At 53.3% G+C, this 14,070-nt stretch overlaps 1 protein-coding gene across 1 annotated transcript in view; it reads left to right on the top strand.

Moving 5' to 3' along the window:
- The window catches only part of CORO2B (coronin, actin binding protein, 2B), a 16,825-nt gene extending 2,979 nt beyond the window's left edge, over positions 1–13,846 (top strand). Inside the window, exons 2-11 of the mRNA XM_009865955.1 lie at positions 6,839–6,955; positions 9,970–10,113; positions 10,391–10,555; positions 11,003–11,113; positions 11,231–11,335; positions 11,471–11,567; positions 12,127–12,239; positions 12,889–12,979; positions 13,088–13,227; positions 13,715–13,846. Coding sequence (XP_009864257.1) covers positions 6,839–6,955; positions 9,970–10,113; positions 10,391–10,555; positions 11,003–11,113; positions 11,231–11,335; positions 11,471–11,567; positions 12,127–12,239; positions 12,889–12,979; positions 13,088–13,227; positions 13,715–13,846 — 1,215 coding nt within the window. The remainder of the gene's footprint in view (positions 1–6,838; positions 6,956–9,969; positions 10,114–10,390; positions 10,556–11,002; positions 11,114–11,230; positions 11,336–11,470; positions 11,568–12,126; positions 12,240–12,888; positions 12,980–13,087; positions 13,228–13,714) is intronic.
- The last annotated feature ends 224 nt before the right edge of the window (positions 13,847–14,070 follow it).

Raw genomic sequence — 14,070 nt, 5'->3', positions numbered from 1 at the left:
CAACTGTGCAAATAGCCCCCAAACAGCCGGAATGGCGTGGCCGGGGTTTTTTTAGCAGAGGAAGTAGTTAATTGGGAGAATCTGGGATCAAACATCTTACAGCCCCGTGTTTTCCCCAGTGCTGCACGTCCCTTGACTGGAATCCAGCAGCACCTGTGGAGGATCCTTCACCTCTTCTGGGCTTTCGATCCCTCCCAGGACAGGTTTTGTGGCATTTTCAGGGTTTTATGGGCAGCACTGAAGCATTTCTGTTCCTCTGTAAGGAAAACCACTGCTCTCGCCTCCAGGTGTGACCCCAGAGCTGGGATGGGAAACCTGCTCTCCCCCTCTCTGGAGCTTTCTACCCTTAAACTCTTGGCTTCAGTTTAATCTCCAGAATACTTGAACCTTCTGTAAATGCTTGAGGAACCCGAGAATGCACCAGCCGGGGAAGGGAAAAACGTCCTGGTGCTTTTCCAAATTGTGCTGGCAACGTCTGCAGCTGAGAGCTGCTCTCCCTCCCAGTCTCAGGTTGGCTTTGGGCAGCAATTATCAAAATAAAATAAAAAACCAAACAGGTTTATCTGTACTACACTCACCTGCAACAACCAGCACCAAGGGAGCTTGGAGAGCCCGTGTGCCTTGGGCAGATGTCAAGGTTTTGCCAGCCCTGGGCTGGGTGAAACAGCTGGGAAAAACCAAGCTCCAGCCCAACGTGGCTTGATTTCAGCTGTGCCTGATTTAATTGGCGTCATATAAACCAGGCTGGGGGTGAGGAGGAGGTGGGTACACTGGGGCTTACTGGGGGACGCTGTGGGGGTTCCCTCTGGGAAGGGAGAGGTTCTGGTTTGGGCAGGGGTTGAGAGGAGGTTGTTTTCTGCAGCCAGACAATGTTTTCTACCCGAAGGAAGGGATGGGGAGTGGAAGGGGGAGTCTCTGCTTATACGTCGGAAGAAGTTCAAGGTTGTTGCTCGTTACAGCTGTGGCTGGTTGTGCGTGAATCTGGGAATTAAAGTTGGAAAAGTCCTCTAAGATCGAGTCTAAGCATCACAGAATGTTGGGGGTTGCAATGCCACTACTAAACTGTGTCCCCGGAATGCCCCATCTCTGTATTTTTTGAACACCTCCAGAAAAAAAATGTAGAGTTTTCTCTGTGCTGCAAACTGATTTTCATGTCTTTGGAGCTTTTCTACCTTGGTCCGTGCTGCTTTTTTGTTCTCTGTTTTTCCCTGCCTGATTGCAGCCTGCAGGAGACATTTGCTTTAACCTAGAGTTAGCAAAAAAAAAAAAGAAAAAAGAAAAAAAAGGACCTGAAGCTTAGAAAAAAAGCTGCCACTTCAGCATTACTGCTCCACGTGGGAGCACAATCTGAACTCCCTGTGTTTATCAAGGAGAGAGTGGGAGCTCAGACCCAGGATCTGGCTGGTTTGAAGCACCTGGCTCAGTCAAAAATTGTCAGTGGGAAGTCGTAACGCCACCCTGGGGTCGGGTGGTGGATCAGAGGAGGGAACAAAGCTGGAGAATGTGGCTCCTTGGGCCAACAGGAGCTTGGGAGGGGAGAAAAATTGGCATTTTTGCCCTCCTTAACTCCACTTTATTCGCAGCAAAGCGTGGGGAAGCAAGAGCAGCCCTTCCTGCCCCCTCTGCCGGTTAAAATCGAGACAAACCCCAATCCTGGCTGGGGAAAAGTGGTTAAGTGGTTTGTTTTTTTTTTTTTACCATAAACACGGATTTCTTTTTAGTGCTTATAACCCAATTTAATGGGCACATTATATAGGCTTTTGTCTTCTTAATTAACGAGCTCAAGCCTGGCCACTGCTTTTATGGTGCAGAAAAGTGCTTCTGCAGCAAGACTTCGGGGGCTTGAAGAGGGATTGTTTCTTGGAGGCTGCTGTGTGCGTCGCACAGAAAATTGGCTGATTTTACACCAGGATCGGGGGGTTTAAGGCTCTGTGGGTCCAGCATGGCCGGAGGAGCTCATCTGATGGTTGCCTCAAGGACAGGCAGCAGAGGATGGGGTGCTTATGGCCCCCAAGAGTATTTATATTTAATTTAACAGTATTTCTGGCCACATGAGAGGAGCCGTTGATATTTAAATCCTCATCCTGGCGTTGAGCAACGCCCGTTGCTTTTCCTGCTCTACGACTCTCAGGGTTTGGTTGCATAACAACAAAAAGAAGAGTTGCTAAGTTGGCTGTAAATTGATGTTGGGTTTGTTGTGTGGTTTTTTTTTTATGGCAAGTAACCAGGTAAATGTGGGACTGTTGATCCCTGAACGAGGCATTGGTGCTCATGGGGAAACTGAGGCACAGAGGCTTGCTCAAGGGATGTGTGTGGAGCTGCCTCTTTCTGCTGCTGGTTTAAAGAATATACAAACCCCATTTTAGCCTGGAGCACATCTCCAACACCCTCGGGGTGTTGATTTTTCCCAGGTGTTCCAGGCTGGGGAAAAAGGGGCGGCAGCTCTCACTGGTGGTGTTCTTTTCCTGGAGGTGCACATCTGGCCGAACAGCTTCTTCTCTCCAAAACATGAGCGGAGCTTTTAGAATTTATTTTTTTTTACTAGAAAGCTGGCCCTTGGCTGAGCGTTTTCCCCGGGGCGGGCAGGAAGCTTGGCAAGAGCGTTCACCACAACCAGGTGACTCCATGCGGCACCCAGAAGCACTTTCAGACATTCCCAGTGCCTGGACTTGATGCTTCCGTGAACAATTTTATCAATTACATGCATGGATTATTTTTTTATTATGATTTTTATTTTTTCCCCATGGATTTTTATGACTGAGAATCCCTGGACCAGCTGCCAGGCAGGTCCTTGGGGTGCCCCATCCCTCCCAGGGGATGGTCCTTGCTGGGAACTCATGGGTTTGCCTGGAGCCCTCTTCTTGCCTCCTCCTCCTCCTCTCAGCTGGGGACAAGACATCCTTGGGGAGACGTGCAGCCTGCATGAGGGGTTTTCTGGGTGCCCGCCAAGGGTTTGTCTGACTTTCTCTCCCTCTTGTGCTTGGCTTAGTTGCTGATGAGGATCAGTTAACCTGCAGCGACCTTTCCTCGTGCCAAAATCAGCCAGGGATGTGCCCCAGGTCAGGGAAATCTGCGCAATTTCCTCCTCTCCGGCTCTCAAGTAGGAGAGACCTTTAAAAAGACGGCAGTAAATGTATTTACTCTTAATCTCAGCCTCTGGAGACTTGTGTGTACTCAAGGATTTCCTGGGGAACCCTGTAAATCCCCTGCGGCTCAGGCAGCCCTTCCCTGATCCTCCTCTAAAAGCTAATAAGGGATCAGGGAGCATCTCGGGGGAGCTGCTGGGTGGGGACGGGTGGTGGGTGCTCCTTCCTCGGGGAGGTTTCTCACCCGGCTGGACACTGCTGTCGTTTCTGTCAGCTTTTCCGTGTGCTGTCAGTTGGAGATGGATGAAGGTTTTTTTGCCGAGTTCGTAGGGCTTCAGGAGAAACGCGAGGGTTTGGGAATGTCCCGGGTTTGTGTTTCCACCTGCTGAAAAGCAGGTTTGATGAAATTCATGTATTAAAAGGGTTTATCTGAGCTTCCTGATGGTCAGCCGGGAAGCGAACGCAGGGTCCTGCTGGTGCAAGACTGAAGCTTGTGGTGCTCGGAGGGTCTGGAGTGGTTGCACCTCCCATCATTCAAGCCTGATGGTGGCCAAGAGGTTCACTGGGCTGGACTCCGATGTCAGATTTGCTCGTGAGCTCACGCTGCTCGCGATGATGATGCTCTGATGACTTAGAGTGCTTAAGAGGGATGCTTCTAAGAATAAAGAGGCTTTGCTCCTCCTGGGGATGGTGCTCCCCTTCCCAGGGCTGTGTGTCCGTCCCTCCTGGGCTCTGCCCTCGCTGCTGTTCCAGCCATGCCCAGGGAAAGGCGTCTTCCTCAGCCAAGCAGCCAAATAACTTTAAACCGACTTTAAAAAAATCATTGTCCTTTCTGCCCCAGCCATAATACTGAGAACTTTCTTCTTTTCAAGCGCTCCTAATTGCTCCGGCAAAGGGAGGGCTTTGAAGGGTTGAGGTCGCTGGAAGGGTTTGCTCCTTCCAGCCCAGCGCCGTAGAAAACACTGGAGCCACCAGAGCCCGGTGGGTCACGCTGTCACCGAAGGGACCGTATCTGGGTCACTGAGCTTCCCCCAGCCAGAGGTCGGGGATCCAGCGATTAGGATTCACCACGGCTTAATGCTCAGCTGCTGGCAAGGTCTCCCTATGAGCGGCTAAATGGGAAGCTGTGGCATGAAACCCTGGTTTATTTATCTTTTAAATTTATTTCTTTTTATTTCCTTTATCTGGCTCCTTTTCCTCTTTTGGGTGCCCTGGGCATGGGACATCCCTTGCCATGGCCACTGCGGCAGCTCCTGATTTTTAACCCAAATTTCTTGGGCAGAAACTATCCCTAGCAACCAGACTCCACTTTGTCCTCCTGAAAGCCTAATGAAATTTGACAAAAACCCATCAAATCTGCTTTGCCGAGGAGATCGCTCGTCTGGTTGCTGGAAATTCGAGTGACTGCATATTAACTTGTGCTGTTAAAAGGTCTGCCCGCCTGGAATTTAACAGCTGCCGCCTGGATTTCTGCTCTAGACGGAGTGTTAATAATGTCACGCTCATGCAAATATGAAAATAAGGGGAAAGCGAGATAATCTGAGCCGTTTGGGGGAGCGATGTCTGCTCGTGTGTTTAATATAATAACCCATAAGGCTGGGCTTTGCATCCCATTAGCTCGCGGGAGGGTCGCTGGGTGGTAGCGCGAGGCAGAGCTCTGTGCCCTGTCGAGGTGCCCACGTTGCGGCCTTTCCCTGCCCCTTTTCATGTCTCGCTTTTGGGTTTTTCCATCCCAAATCTTGGCTGCTCATCACAGGAGCTGCATCCCTGCTGTATCCATGTGATACTCCCGTGCCGGATGAGACACACAGCACCCCGTCCTCTCGCTGGGGCTGAGCCCTCCTTGCTGGTAAAAGGAGGGCAGAACCATTTCTTTATTTTTCTTTTTCCCTTGGGAAAACTTAAAGAATGTGAGATTTTTCTTCTTCACAACTTCTCGTGATGCGATTTTTTAATTTTTTTTTTCTCCTAGTGGGTGCCCAATGGAAACAACTGCTGAGTGTCGATGCTGATTTTGGATATTAAGATGTTTTTAGTGAAAAGCAACGTTTTATTAAACCTTCCCCTCTGTCCCTGTGGAAAGTTCAATTTGGTGGAAGACTAATGTTTTGATCCAAAGCTGTTTTTTACTCTCGGCATCAGAAAAACTTTTTTTTTTAATTTAAATGAAGGATATGGCTTCTCTAATGATTTCCCTGGCATTGGGGCTTGCATACTCTTAGCCCTCGGTCAGGGGCCGCTCTCCCTTGAGTCTTGCTTTTCCTGGCGACTGCAGGCTCCAAGGATGGAGCTTTTAATGTCTTGGGGGAATCTCTGAGATGCCAGGCTTGGGGAAGACTGTGTTTTGTTGGGTTTTTTTTGCTGGGCAGCCCCAGCAGAGCCCGAGGTTGGGGCAAAACATGTTGGGTTTCGCTCTCAGGTCTCTCGGTGAAGCTCCATCTGGACATGATCCGTTTTCACCTGCATTTCTCGGTGTCTTGTGGGATGGTTTCCTGCCCCATCGTGCCACCGGTGACCGTGCCCGACGAGATGGCTGTTGTAGCAGTTTGAGCAAGAACTGGCTTTTCACTTCAATAGTAATGCCCATGAAGGATATACATGAGAAATAAGAAAGCAGGCTTGGGGAAGGCTGTGTTTTGTTGGGTTTTTTTTGCTGGGCAGCCCCAGCAGAGCCCGAGGTTGGGGCAAAACATGTTGGGTTTTGCTCTCAGGTCACTCGGTGAAGCTCCATCTGGACATGATCCGTTTTCACCTGCATTTCTCGGTGTCTTGTGGGATGGTTTCCTGCCCCATCGTGCCACCGGTGACCGTGCCCGTCGCTGCCCAACCGAACCCGGGTGCATCCTGTGCCCTTCCCCTGCCTCCAGCGCTGGGGATGCAATTAGCAGCTGCGTCTCCCCAGGAGCAAATTAATTCGAATAAACCTTCCTGGCAGCGGTGGGGAGTTCCCGGGGCTGATCCCAGCACCTCTCAGCCATCGCCCTCAGCTGCGGAGGGTAAAACTGTGGTGTGTTGTCCTCAGCGCGTTCCTTTGTTTGCGTTAAACGGAGCTGGGAGCTCGTTGCATTAAAAGGTCAGAGCTGGAAGGGCTATGAAATATTTAGTGGCCGTGTCGTGCTGACCTAGTTAGTTTGCACGCTCCGAAGCATGGCGTCACCTCCGGGCTGTGGCGAGGAGCCAGCGGGGGGGAAAAAAGGACGACGGTGTGGTCACGGAGGGTCCCTGCGAGGAGCTGGAGGGTTCCTGCAACCTGTCTGTGGTGGGAAACTGAAGAGCAGGTTGTGCCAAGTGCCCCTCACTGTCCTCTGCTGGGATGGCAAGGCCAGACCGTGCCTAAAAGCCCAGCAAGGTTTTCCATTTTAGTGGAAGGATCCCATCGAGTGGCGTCGCTGGGTTATTGGCGTCGCCAAGCACGAGCGTTTCGCCATCCTGAAGCCCCCGGGGATTCGTTCTGTGCGGGTGCCTTGGCCTAACGTCGCTTGATGTTGAGGTTTAGAGCCTCTCGAGCCCTCTGCCCGTGGTTTCCAGTGGTCGTGGGGGTGGACAGCCCCAGGAGGTTGTGTCTGCAAAACCTCTTTTCATACCTGGACCAACCCCTGGGAGTATTGATGGGCTCAGACCAATCCCAATCTCCAAAAACCCCATCCTAGCATGAGCTACAGAGCTCTCTGCCCTAACAAGGTTCCAGCTTTTAGGAAGACCCAACTTTATCGCTAATTTTTTTTTTTTTTTTGCTTCATTTTCAATTACAGACAGGCCGAATCGAACCAAACTACCCCAAAGTCTGTGGTCACCAGGGCAACGTGCTGGACATCAAGTGGAACCCGTTCATTGAGAACATCATCGCGTCGTGCTCCGAAGACACCTCGGTGAGACCCCCCCTGGGTGCCTTCACCCTCCTGCCTTTAATTTATACGTGGGGAGGGGAAAGGGGCTGCTGGGTGATGGCTCGCAGGGGTAGGGGCAAGAGATGGGTGTGACAGGGGCAGTGGCTGGTGCCCAGCTCCTCTGCTGTCCCCAGTGTCACTTATTATTGTCACAGCGCTGCTCTTTCCACATCGCCCTGCTGTGGATAAACTGTACAGCTGTGCACAACAAGGGCTTTTTTTTTTTTCTTTTTCCTTTTTTTTTTTCCCTTTCAAGCCCAACAGCAATGCTATTATTAATCCTTCTTGCTCGCAGGGGCTGCAACCACTCCGGTGGCCTGATCCATCCAGTGATAGGAGCAAAAATCAGTTTTTCAGGCTGTGGGATAAGAAGTCAAGTCATTTTTTGTAGCTGTTATTTGCATCCTCTTTTTTTTCTTTACTTTTCTGGACAAAAGTCTATCCCAAAGGCTGTCTCATAGAGGAAAAACTCAGAAACCATTGCCCATTCTGCAAGGCAGAAGCCAGGGTTTGGGGAGATCCAGTTTTTAGCCTGTTACGAATCTGCCTCGCCTGATTCTTAGCATTTCATGTATTATCCTTTCCTTCAGCTCAGTATCTTGGCATTTTTTTTATTAGCTGAAAGCTTGTCAAGGAAGGTACTGAGTGGGAGAGGGAGGGAAGATTCAGATCGTGGCCGTGATTCACGGTGAGCTGTCTCCCACTTCAAATTAGGATCTTTTAGACAGAGTTGCTGGGGAATAGGAGGTGCTGGGGACAGAGGGAGGAAGGATGCGGTAAAGAGTCGTTAAACTTGGAGAATTAAGTTAATTGCCCCTGAGGCTGTCCTGTGTGGAGCATTACCCCCAGGGTGATGCTTATGGGCAGGTCCTGCGCCTTCAGGCTCTCTGAGCTCACTCCTAGGAGGTTTAACAAGCTCCGAGCCAACAGTCTTTATCAAAGAGAGAGGGTGCCCAGCTCCTGGTGGAGTCCGAGCTGCAGAGTGTTTGCGTGATATTTGTCATCTGGGGCCACCGTGGGTCCTGGGCTGGGGACATGATGGCCGTGGGAGGCACGGAGGACACACCACTGCTCTGGACTCCTGTCCTTCCTCCATCGTGTCCTGTCCCCGGGGCATCGCTGTGGGTTGATCCTCTCCGAGGGGGCGGAGAGGATTTTACGGTTCGGCAGCACCGATATTAATTAATATTTGTCCTCGCGGGACAGTTGGCAGCGGGGCTGATGCTGGAGTCGCTGATCTGTGCCGCGAGCTGCTGAACTGCCGCAAAAGGGTTTCTGGGGAAGGAGCTTTTACAGGGCAGGACGAACCAAGCGGGAAGATTAAAAAGGGAATTACCCAACCTCCGTAGGCATCTCGGGCTCTGCGTTCCCCTTGTGCCGGAGCTCTCCGTGCGCTCAGGTGTGGCGTTTAGATTTTTGGGTCAGCGCCAGCTATGCCTGCGCTGTCACTGGAACGGTGTTTGTACCGCAACTCGCTCCAACATGTCTATTTTCAGGTTGCAGTGACCATGGTAATGGGGGAAACCTGCCTAAAATAACCTGTCCCTGGCACTCCCCCACTTTCTTTTTTTCCTCTTTTTCGCAAGACACGAGGAATGATGCAACCGCATTAGGAGCGCATCGCAGAGCCCCGTTTAATAACCATCCTTTTAGGCTTCCCCGCAGAGGGAAAGGCAAGGGGCAGCTGCTAACTGAGCAGCCCCTGATGATGTGGGGAGCCCGGGCGTGAAGGTGTCCCCGGGTGTTTCCCCTCTCCGGGATTCACGAGCTCTCTCGGAGCCCTCCCGGATCGGAGGTTTGGTAACAGCCGTTTCATAACCGGCCGCTTTCGTAACCGGTTCCTTCGATGCTTGGCGTTGTGTGGCTCGTTCCTCGTGTTGTGCCTTGTTTCGAAACTGCTGATGCTCTTGGAATCGTGTGTCTGTCCCCTGTCCATGAGCCAAACCGGCCTCTGAATCGTGTTTCTTTTGTAAATGCCGTCTTCTCTGCAACCTGCAGAGCCGTGCCTTTCGCTTCCAAACATGCAGAAAACCCTCCTGTATGTCCTTATGCAGATTTTTTCGCTGCAATATTCCAAATTAACTACTTCTGCCCACCCGGGCTGCAGCTCAGCTCCCAGCTGTGTTGGGGATGCTGGAGAAGAGAGTGGGGAGTGGGCCAAAGGGGCAGCAGCATCAGTCCTCCTCCCTGAGAAACAGCCCTCCCAGATATTCCCTAGTTTTGGAAAAGCTTTATATAAACTCGGCGGTGCTCGTGGCGCTGGTGTCAGGCGAGGTGAAGGCTCTGGGAAGGACGAGCGGCGCTGGATGAGCCTGCCATAGGGATGGGGTGCAAGGGCAAAAAGCTTTCATCTCCTCACCTGGACCGCGGCGTTCGGACGCTGCCGGGTTCCAAGTGTCCCCGGGAAGGCGCGGGGCTGGCAGAGCTGGGGTCTGGCTGCTGGCAGGGGTGCAGGGTGCTCGGGCACGGGGCAAGCCCAGGAGGGTTTGTTTCACGCCGGTGACCTGCCACAGAGATGAAAGCACCTCCGACAGCTCTTTGGTGGCATCGCCTGGAGATGTTTAATTGAAGAGGAGTCGCTACAGAAGCTTTGTGAATTTTATTCACCTCTTTTTACTCTGCAAGCACCTTCTCTGCAGAGGCTTTTCTGGTTGGTTTTTAACCCAGGATCTCGGTGCCGGGCGGGCGGCAGCTCCCAGCGAAGCTCATGGCATTGGGTCCTTCTCCTCATCACAGGTGGTCCTGGGGTGATACCACTGCCTGGTTTTGGGGCTCCCCTGTCCCCTTAGTGCTTGCTGGTCAGACAGGATGGACTCGCTGTGTTCGCCCCTTGCCCTTGCAGGGGACGGGATCGACCTCAGGACACGCGTTAGGGTGCAGGATGAGGCCGCTGGCGTCGGGCACGGTGGGGATTCAGCATCTCAGACACCCGGTGGGGAGGTGTTGGGGTCACCCCGGGGCTCCCAACCCTCTCCTGTCGCTGCCTCGTCCTGCAGGTGAGGATCTGGGAGATCCCTGAGGGCGGCCTGAAGAGGAACATGACCGAGGCTGTCCTGGAGCTGTACGGGTTTTTTGTCGGCCTCGTGGAGTGGCACCCGACCACCAACAACATCCTCTTCAGCGCCGGCTACGACTATAAGGTGAGCCCTTCCCCGCTCGTGCGAGGGTACCTTCCCTTGGGCAAGGGTCTTGCACCCCCTGTCATAAGGACTACTTTAATTTTTCACACGCGGCAGCTGCAGGGCAGCCCCAGGGTGAGAGAACAGGGTTCTGTAAGGGATGAGGTGGCAATTTCAGTGAAAATGGGAGCTATTTAGATGCCCAAAGCAGGTGTGAAGGTTGCAGGAAGGGTTTGTGTGGGTGGTGGGTCTCCAGGAGCGGAGATGCCAGGCACAGCCTCCCCGCCTATTCCTGCAGGTTCTCATCTGGAACCTGGACATCGGGGACCCGGTGAAGATGATCGATTGCCACACGGACGTCATCCTCTGCATGTCCTTCAACACCGACGGCAGCCTCCTGGCCACCACCTGCAAGGACAAGAAGCTGCGAGTGGTGGAGCCGCGCTCGGGCAGGGTCCTGCAGGTGTGGCGCTCGGGCCGTGGCGTGGGAAGAAGGGCTTGGGGAGGAAACCCGCTGAAACGCGGGAAAAACATTTACAAGTTGCTGTACGTCCTCACGATGCGATGTTTTGTCTGTGTTGGGATATTCTGCTGGTTGGCCAAATCAGGTGGAGGTGATGGGGAAGGGTCGGCCTCATTCCAGGCACAGGAGTTGGAGGCTTCTTTTATTAATCAAGAATTTGTGGAAAACAATAGGAATTAGTGGGGAAAGAAGCGGAAAGTTCCAGAAAGAGCCACAGTTTAGAGGAAGGTGGTGGTTTCTCACCTGATGTTCAGGCAGATGAGCATTTTTGGTTTGCTGACTCGTGGGAGAGGTGTTGGGCATCGGGGTGGCAGGTCCCTGCCAAGGAAGGGGCTTTTCCCGGGACGAGGGCTGGGGGCTGCTGGCGAGCGCGCTCTTGTCTCGCAGGAGGCCAGCTGCAAGAACCACCGTGTCAACCGCGTGGTCTTCCTGGGCAGCACGAAGCGGCTGCTGACGACGGGGGTGTCGCGCTGGAACACGCGGCAGATTGTTAGGTGGGTGCTGGGGCCCCTCTCCATCCCCACGGGGACCCCTGCTCAGCACAAGCATCGTGACCTTTTGCTCAAAATCGAGTGCTTTTCTTTTTTTTCTTTCTTTTTTTTTCCCTTGGCGCAGGAAGACCTGTCCATGCCCCTGATCGAGGAGGAGATCGGCGGGGTATCGGGTCTCCTCTTCCCTTTCTATGATGCTGACACTCACATGCTGTACTTGGCTGGCAAGGTACAGGTTGCGCTGGCTCCCAGGGGGGATGAAGGGGTGAATGGGGGGGCTGGGGGCTGTTATAATGGTCTTTATTCAACGTCACGTTCACCAAAGCCCTAAACCATCCCTCCCTCTTCCCTGCCCTCGCTCCAGGGCGACGGCAACATTCGATACTACGAGATCGGCTCGGAAAAGCCCTACTTGAGTTATCTCATGGAGTTTCGCTCCCCGGCCCCGCAAAAAGGACTGGGTAAGCACGGCCGTGCCGCTCCGAGCATGCCACAGGTAGATGGTGGAAGGTGGTTTAATGGGTTTGGTGGGGGCCTTGCTGGCCCCAGAGCATCACAACGGGGCTCGCAGGGTGATGCTCTCGTTGCCCTGCTGTCCTTTTTGGTGTGATTCAGCCAGGCTGGGGCTTGGTCCTGGCCAGGCTCATGCCTGGTGATGCTTCTCCTGCTGTTATCCACGCCACAGGCTTTACTGGGGGATGTCAGCCAGTGATTCCTGAGATTTGTCCTTAATAAAAGCTGCTTGTCCCTTTCCCAGTGTCCCTGCAAACCTCCCCTGGTGTGGCCCCGGTTGTACCTCAAGTCCCCAAGGTGGTGGCAGAGATTAATTCATCGAGGGTCTGGGTCTCCTGAGGGAGAACAAGGGACTTTTGGCGTCCTCCATGCCAGGGAGGTGGAGGGGTCCCAGCATCCGGGGGTTATTCATAGAATGGTCGAATTGTTTGGGTTGGAAAAGGCGCTTAAGGTGATCAAGTTGTTTAAGATCATTTAAGATCATCGTTGTCTGTACCTCCCTCGCAGGGGTGATGCCGAAGCACGGGCTGGACGTGTCAGCCTGCGAGGTCTTTCGTTTCTACAAGCTCATCACTCTCAAGGGGTTGATTGAACCCATCTCGATGATCGTGCCGAGGAGGGTGAGTCCCTGGAGGGGGGGACGAGCGGTGCCCAGGGGGTGTCCAACGCAGGGCGGGTGGGATGGAGATGCTCCAGCTTGCACCACTTCACTGACCAGTCTGACGGCTGGATCTCTTTACACCAGTTTCAGCCCTCCTGGTCACGACACTTCCCAGGCACGTGATTCCCAGAGCTTTTTTCCCCAAAGGCTTAATGGGAATGCTTTTAGGAAATGCCTCTCTGTGTTGCCCCTGGCCTTGCCGTGATGGTTTTGTGCAAAACCAGCTTGGTCTGTTGCACCGGGCAGCCGAGGGGCTCGTATCGCCTGAGCTTTGGGGGCTGCTCCTGGGGAAAATAGATCTTGGAGCTGGGGCAGGGGTTGGCATTTGCCGTCCCCGCCACCGGTCGGCCGGGTCTGCTGCAGCTCCGCAGCTGCTTGTCCTCCTCCGTTCTGCCACTCTGATCCAACCTCGTGTGCCCTGAGCAGGCAGCGCTGGCTTTTCTCATCTAACTTCATGGTGTAAACTTGGGTTTCTCTCTTCCCCCTGTGGCTGGTGCCCCAGGGCTGAGCGTAGCCGCTCGCAGCGCGTTGCGACGTGTCGTTAAAATCACAAGCAGATTCGCTTTGCTTTTCTTGATTTTTGTTTTGTTTTGTTGGGTTTTTTTCAGTCAGAAACGTACCAAGAGGACATTTACCCCATGACTCCGGGTACGGAGCCAGCCCTCACACCCGACGAATGGCTGAGTGGGGTGAACAGAGGTAAAGCTGCCGGTGCTTGCGCCGGGTGGGCGACACGGAGCCCCAGAAACATCTGGGCGGTGGGACAAGACCGCGTATGACCCCCTCCCCGTGCTCTGCCCCGCTCAGATCCCATCCTGATGTCGCTGAAGGAGGGCTACAAGAAGACATCCAAAATCGTCTTCAAGGCCCCAGTGAGGGAGAAGAAGAGTGTCGTCGTTAATGGCATAGACCTGCTGGAGAACGTGCCACCGCGGACAGAGAACGAGGTAGGGCCTGGGCACGGGGACAAGAGGGGATGGGTGCTGGAGGGGGGGAATTTTTGTGGGTGCAGCTGCGAAAGCCACCGCTCTGCAGGTCTCTGTGCCTCCCAGACTGAAGCACCCGGGCACCGCGGTTCCCTGTGGTTCAAAGCATCCTGCTGCTCCGTGTTAACCACAGAGCACCCAAAAGCAGCATTAACGCTCAAGTCTTTTTTTTTTTAATTAAAATCCTCCTCTGGGAACAACGTACAGAGGTGCTGGGGAAACATCAGCGCTTGGTGCCGGAAGGAATTTGTTTTGCTGGAGCTGAGTTTGCAGGTTGGGCGCTTAGGGCAGCGCTGAGCGAGAGGGTGAAATATTAAATCCAAGCAGCACGAGCAGATGAAGTTGCCTTGCAAAAGCAGCCAGGTCATGAAACGGCTCTTGCCGGGAGGGTGAAGCCCCGGGGGTGAGCGGCCAGTGCGATGCCTCCATCTCCCTCCTTCCCTTTCAGCTCCTTCGGATGTTCTTCCGACAGCAGGACGAGATCCGGCGGCTGAAGGACGATCTCTCGCAGAAAGACATACGGATCCGACAGCTACAGCTGGAGCTCAAAAACTTACGCAACAGCCCGAAGAGCAACTAACTTCCAGGGACGTTTTATAAACAAACTCTCTTCGTTTATACTCGCTCTTTAATTTTATTGTATCCACTTACAACAGAATATGAGCCAGAAGTCAAGTGACCTGCCAAGAGCCCGCTCGCTAACTGGAAATACGTCCTCTTAGTCCTGTCTAGCTCCCCGGCGATGGTCTTGGAGTAAGTAGACGAGCCGTGTCCCCTCTGTCGGGATTCACCGGCGCGGAGGGA

Source organism: Apaloderma vittatum, unplaced genomic scaffold (genome assembly GCF_000703405.1).
Source record: "Apaloderma vittatum isolate BGI_N311 unplaced genomic scaffold, ASM70340v1 scaffold25403, whole genome shotgun sequence".
In the NCBI taxonomy this organism is placed as follows: Eukaryota; Metazoa; Chordata; class Aves; order Trogoniformes; family Trogonidae; genus Apaloderma; species Apaloderma vittatum.
This window is presented reverse-complemented; position numbering and strand designations above follow the sequence as displayed.